Source organism: Pogona vitticeps, chromosome 13 (assembly GCF_051106095.1).
Source record: "Pogona vitticeps strain Pit_001003342236 chromosome 13, PviZW2.1, whole genome shotgun sequence".
Classification (NCBI taxonomy): Eukaryota; Metazoa; Chordata; class Lepidosauria; order Squamata; family Agamidae; genus Pogona; species Pogona vitticeps.
Window position 1 is genome coordinate 18,910,171 of NC_135795.1, and position 10,078 is coordinate 18,920,248.

General features: G+C 39.5%; 1 protein-coding gene across 4 annotated transcripts in view; it reads left to right on the forward strand.

Annotated features, from left to right (window-relative positions):
• The window catches only part of CHLSN (cholesin), a 101,779-nt gene extending 92,676 nt beyond the window's left edge, over positions 1 to 9,103 (forward strand). For all 4 annotated transcript variants that reach the window (XM_020804326.3, XM_072982594.2, XM_020804325.3 and 1 more), the window contains 2 exons: positions 4,957 to 5,038; positions 7,154 to 9,103. In XM_020804326.3, coding sequence (XP_020659985.3) covers positions 4,957 to 5,038; positions 7,154 to 7,336 — 265 coding nt within the window. In that variant the 3' untranslated portion in view covers positions 7,337 to 9,103. The remainder of the gene's footprint in view (positions 1 to 4,956; positions 5,039 to 7,153) is intronic.
• Positions 9,104 to 10,078: the final 975 nt, after the last annotated feature.

Consider the following 10,078-nt stretch of genomic DNA (forward strand, 5'->3'; position numbering starts at 1 on the left):
AGTTTACCATTTTTTGTATGTGGTTTAATTCTTGAACAACTTTCAGACTACCTTTTCAAATTACTTTCAGCCCTACGTGGTAACATCTTCCCCATTGAATTTATCTTAGTGTCCTTGACTGACTCATTTTTGCTTGATAATGGAAGGGGGAAATGGAGGATATGCATGATACTTGCCTTAAGTAATACAGACCTTGGGGGACCTGAGATATAGCATGTTTCACTCAGTATAAGCTTGCAAGAACCACAGCCCACTTTATAAATTGTAGGACACTGGAATGGGATTGCAGAACATCCCAGCATAGTGATGCTGATGACTGTTGAAGTCATCCTCATGTTGGAAAAAATCTGCATTTCCTTTCCTCTGCCCCCTCTCCCACTTGTCTTTAAATACTTGCCAGCAAGACTATATGTCATACATCTAACAAAGTGGGCCAAGTGCCCGAAAGCTTATGCTAAAATCAAACATATTAATCTTTCTCCTTTCTGCTGCAACAGACTAACTCCGCTACCAATAATTATGTTATGAATTTCTATGGTTCAGGGATGCCTAATCTTTTGAGTTGTACAGTACTTGGCTAAGCCTTGCTAAGATAATGTTTGCAAATTTGTAAAATTTGCGTAGTCTTCCACCAACTGAATTCAACACAGTAAATATTTATCACCATGCCTGCTCTTTAAAAATGCATACCACACACCATCAAGTAAATGTTGTTATAATACTCCTTGAGCCCCCAACATATGGAACAAGTTAAAAGTCAAAAGCCTCAAACATACTAAAGTGTGAGTTTCATATCACTTGTAGAGTTAGGTCCATGGTACAAATAAAAATGTTTGATACTTTGGTAAAATAAATAAAGCTTATTAACTTAAATAGAGAGTTGGTAGTTACAGTTAGTTGGGAACTTCATCTGATCACATCTGATCTTAAAATCTTGAAAAACTCACATTCCACTCATGAGTATACAGAAACTGAAATGCCATTTCTTTTTACCATTGTAAGTCCCAGTTTTCATTTTCTCCATTAAGATGGAGGAGACACAACCTAAAATTATATTAGAAACATCTGTTCATACATATTAGACAGTGCAGCTGATTAAGTGTTGAGTGAGGTGATATGCCTCCTGAGGAGTTCCAGCTGCAGAGCTGCCCCCTCGCAAAATCTCTTAAAATAGATCAAGCATGATAACTAAATAATATAAATTCCTTGTAAAATATACCAGACTATAAACTGGTCTTCTGCGTCCTGGCGACACCAAAACAATGTCATTGTTGAGGTTCAGTATCCTAGTTGGTCCATAGCTCCTCTTTCTTTGTTGCTCTGGTGTGCTGGTGTTCTTTTCTGATGCAGACTATTTTAATAAAGTTAATAATAAAGTTATTAAAGTGTTTTAATTTTAATTGTATTTTAAAAACAAAAGGAATTGTATTTCTTTTGATGTTGGTAATGTTATTGTATATATCAATTTTATGTATACTGTTTTTTTTTTAGCTATTTTGTAAACTGTCCTGGGTCCCAATTCTGGTAGAGAGGTGAAGTATAATAAATAAATTCAGTGATTATTTAGAGGTACAGTAAGGAATCTCTTTTTAAAAAACCATGAAGGCCAGGATACACTTTGACTCATTGTCCCTGATGTCTGGAACTCTGGCATGGAATATCTGTGCAAAGCTAAATTACCACTCTCAAAACCCAAATTTCTGTTAAGTTTACGGTTTGTCAGTCATTATCATCCTAACAGAAAACAGAATGCAAGTTGGTCCCTTATTAATTTTGTCCCTTCATTTCCCTTTCTTCTCCATTGCTAAAGATTGTACTGTAAAGTCCCTGGATTTGGTTCTGTTTGTTATCACCATTTACTATGACTGTGATGAGGGTGGTGTTGGTGTTACTCTATAAAGTGCCACGTGCATCAGTGACAAAACATGTTGGTCATCTTGACTGCTTATCAGCTGTTCTTCAAACATTCTAGACTGAGGGCAATGCTTACACCATTGTCTGTTATGGAGAAGAGCTCCTGAATGTATGCAATGATGCCGATGTGCATTCTGGAGGATTCGGCTAAGGGTTCTGGAGGTCACACGTAGTTCCTAATGGCATTAGCAAGGTCTTTGAAGTCTAACAATTGCATACAACCAAATTTCTCCTGTGGCGTTTTAGGGCATCACTACTATTGGAATGTTAGTTCTCTTCATACAATCTTATCACCCTTTAGTAACACCTAGCATTTGTATGACACTCATTGAGCACACAAAGCACTTGTACATCTATTATCTTAATTCCTATAATGACCCTGTCACAGCTGGTTAGTGTGATCTCATTATTATAGTTTGAGGCTAAGAAGCCAAGGAGAAGAGTATGTCTTAAGGCCTCCTGTGAGGCTGGGGCATTCATTAGAGGAGGTTCCAGCTGAGGATTCCCTGATTCATAGTTCCTTCCTTTAGCCACTGTGCTCCGCCAGCTCTCATGGTAGCAGTCTTCTGATAGATGAATCTCTATTTAGGTGGAAGAGGGGCTGCTTCACATCCCTCATAATTCCTGCATTGTATGTTTAAGTATGACACAGGATGAGCTATATTTATTCATTTATGTGGTTGGTACCTAAATTCTAACCTGGAGGGCTTTCCATGTACAAACACCATGAGGTGTGGAGCATCCTGTGCTCCATTTTGTATCATCTTCATTCCCTTACTGCGTGTTAGACTCTAAATACTGCTAAGACACATCAAGCTATCAGATATTCTTCATGTCTTTTTTCTAAAGAAAGCACAAACCTACTTGTTTGCCAAATAAGATGTCTTTGTGATCTTAAAAAGTGAAACTGAAGTGCTCTGCAAATTCCCTTTGAAAGTGGAATAAAGGAGAAATAGGATAAGGCAAGGGAGCTTATATTTAGAAATCAAAAGCATTCACTTTTTTTACACTATTTTTTTATTTACATTTTTTTATATGATACCCAGAATATCCCAGCAAGGATTGGCTTTGGGATTCTGAGAGTAATAACAAATTATTTGGCTCCTGGTTGTTTTAATGAGTGATTTTTTCTCCTTTTCTTCCATGATGTTCCTTCCCCTTCAAACTTAAATGAGGCCAGGAGAGAGAGGAAAAAAGTGTGTATGTGTGTGTCTTCTCTGCATTAAAAATAAATAAAAAATGAAACCAGCCAGAAAACCTCCTAATCCACTAGAAACATCCAAAATAAGCTGTCAGCCTTAGCCAAGCTCAGATCTCCTCCCCACCAAGAACATTTTTAATGCAAGTATCAGACAGTTAGTGACATTGTGGTATTGCGGGGGAAGAGAAAATGAGCAGGCATTATGCTTTTTCTTTTCCTTCCCCTGAGGCTGGTAACATATCCATCGCTTGATGATCATTAAAAAAATGTTAAAAAAAATTGAAAGGGATTAGCCGCTCTGTTTGTAAATGATCCCGCATGCTTGAGTGATACTCACGCCAGCACTTGGGGCCCTCTTTTCCCTTCACTGCCACCCCCCATGACGTTCATCGTGGGAGGGAAATGGAATAAGTTGTTTTTTTCTCTTACACATTTCAGTGTTGCCTAAGAAGAACTGACCTCAGCCCTCAGACTGACTAGAATTAGCTGTAAAATAATTTGGACATCTGGACATAGCAATTTGCAGATCTGTATTGTGTCAGATTCGGCCCAGGTCTAAGTAGTCAGAAGTCTGATAAATATGCTAACCCTGAGCTGACATGGCTTTAATTCCGTACAACCCATTTGTTGCTGGGGATTGAGATTTTGCCAGCAACCCAGATGTCTGCCTTGTACTAGGAAACCATGTAGATAATGCTGAACTCTCCTATGACTTGTTCATGGAAGTAGGGCATATAGCTCATATGTCCCTCGTCCAAACCAGTTCTGTATATCCTGTATGTTTCCTGTGTAACCTCTTATTTCAATATGATGTTCAGTTTATGTAGGTGTTCTTAATCTCCCATACTATAGAGACTTTTTAAAGTTTTTGTTCTGTGATGCCTTGGAATTTGGGCAAGCTGGGGTTTGATGTAGGTACTTTGGGGCAAGCTTTTAAGCTGGGCAGCTGACAAACTGGAGCAGAGAGATGATGGTCATGATGGCACTGAGAAGGTTAGATAAACCAGCAACCTATTATCTGAGGGTGGGGGTGTAGGTATCTCATGGGGGTAGGATGAAATGCCTTGCCCCATTCATGCCATGGACTGGTGTAGACCCACATTTCTCTGCTATATTTCATTGATTAGCTCTTTCTGGATATCTCCTTCAAGGTAACATGAGTGGAACTATTTACTGATACTGCTGTATTCCGAAAAATTGTAATTCCTGAAAGTTGAAGTAGAAGTTTACCATTCACCATTTGCATGTTGTGCCTTCTATGTCAACAAAAATCTAACCTTTCTTTCTCTTTACAATTTTCTAGTACTCTTTTATGCTTGAACTAGAGGAGGATCATAATTAAATTTAAATTTAAACCACAGGGTGTACAGCCTTGCCAGCTTTGCTTTCTGCCAAAAATATGGCATCAATTCTATAATATGGGTACAATTTCAAATGCCATGTTTGGTCACGAGAAAGGGGGAGAACAAGAATTCAGCTGCTCCCATCCCCACTCTGGTCACCTATTTCAAACATCATTTCATATTTGATTTTTTGTGGTTTCTGGCTGGTAATGATGAGAAGTGGGATTCAGCTTATTGGGGAAGGCTAACAGAGGGCCTGGAGCTCTGGACTCTTGCACTTAGTTTTAAAACGACACTTTCCCCAACATGTTCTCGCTGTGTTATGTGATTATTCTTTATTTTCCCTTGGTGCCACTATTATCTGAACTAGGCTTGTGTGGGTCAGCAGATTTGTGATTCTTCTTTAGAGGTATGCTAGAAATAGAGGTTCCTTTTCTCTTTGTATTGTATTGTTGAATGTGTTTGACTTTGCTTATGTATTTATTTGTGTTCCTGTAGCTGGTCTGAAAACCCCAAAGAATGGAAATTCCAAAAGACAAGGCAAACATGGCTCCTTTTACACATGTATGATAAAGATAAGGTAATTCCTGCTGTTACCTTTCCTCCTTTGGGACATTAGCCAAAGAGGTACATCCTTCTTTCACTTCCCTTTTAGCTCTAGGATTTCTTTGTCTCATCATGTGTTATGTAACTGGACCAGAATAAGATGAATTTGTCCAGTCATTCTTCTAGCTAAATAGCCTTAAATTTTGTTAATTGGCTTTGTGTCTGTAGAAACTTTGAGGGCACCTATGCTTGCCAGAGGTGGTCATTAATAACTTGGCTGATCTATAGCCGGTTAAGTGGGAAGTGCTACATGTGAAGAAATGATCTCATAGCTCAGCTGCACCAACTTAGAAGGAAAGCACAGCATGAGTACAGTTGGAAATGCAAAAGCCTGGGATTTGTGCTGTGGTTTTGTTTTGGTTGTCAAGATCTCTGAACAGTAAGAGGAGGACAAGGCCTAAGGTGAACTTTGTAGTGTCATAGCCTTCAGGATTCATAGGAAATGTTTTTTTCCTTTGCAAAATTTGAGTCCACTGAGTTGGATGATATATTTTATTAAACTTCCGTTATGTGCGTGTTACATTTATTCCCACACTTCCCTTCCTCCAAGGAGCTCAAATATATTACTCTGTTTTCTCTTAATAGTGTGGTGTAAGGTACCTTAAGCTAAGACATAAGAACAGTCCCAAGAATTCGAACCTTTTGGTCCATATCATCTTGAGTCCAATGACTAACAGAACAAAATGTTCTAATACTGTGCTCAGATGTTTTGCCTTCCACATTCATTTGCTGTATAGAATGTAGAAGACTGAGGCCAAAATGCCTAGCCATAATACTTTTTTATACTGTTTCTGATGACAGGCCATCTTCATACATTATATAGACTGAATGTAATGTGCTGAAAAAAATGTTTCATGTGGTACTGTTGGGTGCCCACAGAGACCATGATAGCTGAAATCCTAGATTAACTTTATAGCACAGACAAGCACCACTAAGACAGAAGGAAGGAAGGTAAGGAAGGAAGGAAGGAAGGAAGGAAGGAAGGAAGGAAGGTCGGAAGGAAGGAAGGACTAGGAAGGAAGGAAGGAAGGAAGGAAGGAAGGAAGGAAGGAAGGAAGGAAAGGAAGGAAGGAAGGAAGGAAGGAAGGAAGGGAAGGAAGAAGGAAGGAAGGAAGGAGAGGAAGGATAGGAAGGAAGGGAAGGAAGGAAGGAAGGAAGGAAGGAAGGAAGGACGGAAGGAAGGAAGGAAGGAAGGAAGGAAGGGAAGGAAGGAAGGAAGGAAGGAAGGAGAAGGAAGGAAGGAAGGAAGGAAAAAGGAAGGAAGGAAGGACAGGAAGAAGGAAGGAAGGAAGGAAGGAAGGAAAGGAAGGAGGAAGGAAGAAGGAAGGAAGGAAGGAAGGAAGGAATGGAAGGAAGGAAGGAAGGAAGGACAGGAAGGAAGGAAGGAAGGAAGGAAGAAGGAAGGAAGGATGGAAGCGAAGGAAGGAAGAAGGAAGGAAGGAAGAAGAAGGAAGGACAGGAAGGAGAAGGAAGGAAGGAAGGAAGCGAAGAAGGAAGGAAGGGAAGGAAGGATAGGAAGGACAGGAAGGAAGGAAGGAAGGAAGAAGGAAGGAAGGAAGGAAGGAAGGAAGGAAGGAAGGAAGGAAGGAAGGAAGGAAGGAAGGAAGGAAGGAAGGAAGGAAGGAAGAAGGAAGGACAGGAAGGAAGGAAGGAAGGAAGGGAAGGAAGGAAAGGAAGGAAGGAAGGAAGGAAGGAAGGAAGGAAGGAAGGAAGGAAGGAAGGAAGGAAGGAAGGAAGGAAGGAAGGAAGTGAAGGAAGGGAAGGAAGGAGGAAGGAAGGAAGGAAGGAAGGAAGGAAAGGAAGGACCGGAAGGAAGGAAGGAAGAAGGAAGGAAGGAAGGAAGGTGAAGGGAGGGAGGGAGGGGAGGGGAGGGAGGAGGGAGGGAGGGTGGGAGGAGGGAGGGTCGTGGCGGGAGGTCGTGGCAGGGAGGGAATTCTTGTTCAATGGGAAGGAAATTCTTGTTCAATGGGAGTGAGTTTTGCTTAAGTATCTGTCTGGTGATATTGCTGGTGACTCATCCCAAACTCACCAAACAACTGATGCTTCACTGGTTGAGACCCTTCACATTCTCTTCCTTTCCATCTTAAAGGTTCCTGATAAATATTTTTCCATTTTGCTGCGGTACCTTGAAGGACTCCAAGGTCGTGCACGAGATGTAACTGTACAGAAAGCAGAAGCTCTTATGAAGGACTACGACAGTTCTGAAAGAGAAGATTCTAGTTTTGTGGAGAAATGTGAACGTATCCGCCAAGTTCTGCAACTGCTATCATAAATATGTTGCCTCCTGTCAAGCCTTTCTAGAACCCTGGATTTGCCTCATCTTACAGGAAGGATAGGACTTCGATCCTTTAAGCAGTTTTTTAAAGGACTCTCTTTCTGAATCTCTGTAATTCATTATTTTTAATCTTTATCTTCCTGTTTCTAAAATGGGTTTCTCTCAAAACTGCAAAGATGGTAAAAAGTAAAATCAAAATATAATTGAGCAATCACTGTTAAAAGCAATGGCAGCTGGATTTCTACATCTTCTTTTAGGATTTTTTAAAAAGATATTTGCTATGTAATTTATTTTAAATATTTCATCTGTTAATGTCAAAAACCCTTTCCTCAAGAATTTAAATCAAGAGCAGCTAAACTCTTTCATTGATTGTGTCTTCTCCATTCCAGTAATGACTGGAATCATCATCTGCACATAGCCTCTATCAGTTAAAGATCTTGAGGCAGTTTATCTTGGCTTGCATTTATTTTCTTTTAAACTCTATTTTATTTTAATAGCTACGTAATGCACATATGAACTAATAAATGTATTATGGCTTGCATTGTGGAAAAGTAGCTGCCTTTCAGGTGCCTCTCTGACCTTCGTACTCTCCTCACGTGATTTGTTTTCCATCTGAATAAATCTTATGTTCAGTAGCTTTGCCTGATAGACAGTTCCTGTCGTAAGCGAATGGAGTTCTGCAAACACACATGCAGAAAATAGACATTTTATGAGCTGAAATGACAACTATACTAATTATTCAAATATTGTAGGTTCTAATAGAACTATTGCCCAGCTTCTCTTACTGGACTCCCCAAACAGTTTATTGTTCTTTAAATTGTAGCATTTGTCTGAGTTTTGACAACCTATCACGAGCTTGAGTTGCCAGAAGTTTTGGAAAAAGCATGGAAGATATTAGTAATCCTGCAATCTGCTTACATACTGCATTCCCTATAAGACAACCTCATTTAAAAAGCCAGATACTTAAGTGATCCAATATGTGCTATGCTAACATGGTAACAATAATGGAATTTAATGTAGTGGCACAAGCCAAGGTACAAATTGGAGAGAGAGAGAGAGAGAGAGAGAGCAACAGAAGGCAAAAGCAGTGGAGGACTGCAATATTTTCTGATTCTTGCCTCAATGCAGAAAATCAAAATATACAAAAGAACATGCTTTCTGTCTTCTCCATTCAGTCCAGATATTTATTAGAGACAAAATCGAGGTCTGCATGATAGCACCATCTCTCAAGCACTTGTGCTATTCTCCTTAGGTTACCTCCTTCATTACCTTACACATTTTAATTAAAATCATTGTTTGATTAAAAGCCTGGAATGCAGAAAGGATTCAATTAAATCATGTGTCTCTTTCCAATCAACTGGTGTATTAATAATACAACAAAACACAACTAAGATAGATACAACTAAAATCTCTGAGACCAAGAAATTAAATTTTCATTTGGCAGCTCTTAATTCTCTTCCAGCTGAGTTAATCTTCACTGTGTACGTTTGACTGGGAAAATTCATATCCTAGGAGAATGCTGAAGTCAGGATTTCCACAAAGATATTTTTTTAAAAAAACTGCTCAAGATTGCTTAGTTCCAAAGATACAATTCTATTGATGGGCTAATTGCTAAAAGACATCATCAGCATAACAGTCTTCACTTTAATTCAGTTGGTCTTCATTGCACATTGCTAAATTGGAGTTCCATGATGTTCCTTCTCTTTATTGATTTGTAACTCTAGAAATGACTGGGGAAATAAATCCATCATTTTAACTTGGAAATGTGTGTCTGTTATTTATCCACATGTTAGGCCTGTTGCCATTAGCTGAACTAGAAAGAATGGCAAAGTTTGCCTGACCTCACATTTGTCAGTCATGCTTAATATTTCATACATTTAGCATAATAATTCTAAAAGAGCAAGTAAGTTAAATTAAATCTTATTGCAAGAACAAAGACCTCCACTAGCTTCCTGTGAGGCTGAGGTATCATTTGAAAGCCAGCTTTTGATTTTTATAAAAACATTTATACACTCAGAAAAAAAAATCTTAGTACTATTAATTTCCTTTAGACTTTGTCCGTATAATGTTTAGGAAGCAGAGTTGCTTTCTTTAAAGCCACGTAATAATTTGACTAATTGCTATATTTAATAATGTACACAATTAATATTTCTTTTATCTAGTCAGCTTCCACATTGTTGATACTCTGAGATCACTGCCTGGGCCAAGCTGGAGCAACAGGCATCTGTGCCAGAATCCAGGCTCCAGGTATGTATTTTCCAGCCAAGGGCCCTGAGTTAGCCAAAGACTAAAAGCTGGAGCACAAAAAAGCAGGAACAATTAGAGGGCCTTTTGGAGGGAGGAGGTTGATCTGGCAACAGAACAAGAGTAGTTTCCTAGCATTTATATGAGACTGGCCAACCCACCTATTATCTTCTGTCTGTGAGCCTATTCCGCAAGTTCTCCAGCATGGACCAATTGTCAGTCATAAGGTATATTCAGAGGCCCTGAAAACCAAAGTTTAGTACAATAATTACAGGCAAGCACCCTCTGTTATCAAGGAGGATGCCCTCAGTACTCCTGCTACCCTTCACCAGGTTTCAGCTGAGTTGGTGGCAGCTGCCTGTTTGCCATCAGGGGGCTGCAAATAGTTACCACCAGTTGTTTCTGTCTATTTCTGTCTCGGGCTCCAAGTGGCTACAGACAAAAGTTGTGTGAGTGTAGGCTAAGTGAAACCCGTCCATCCAGAAGAGAACAGAG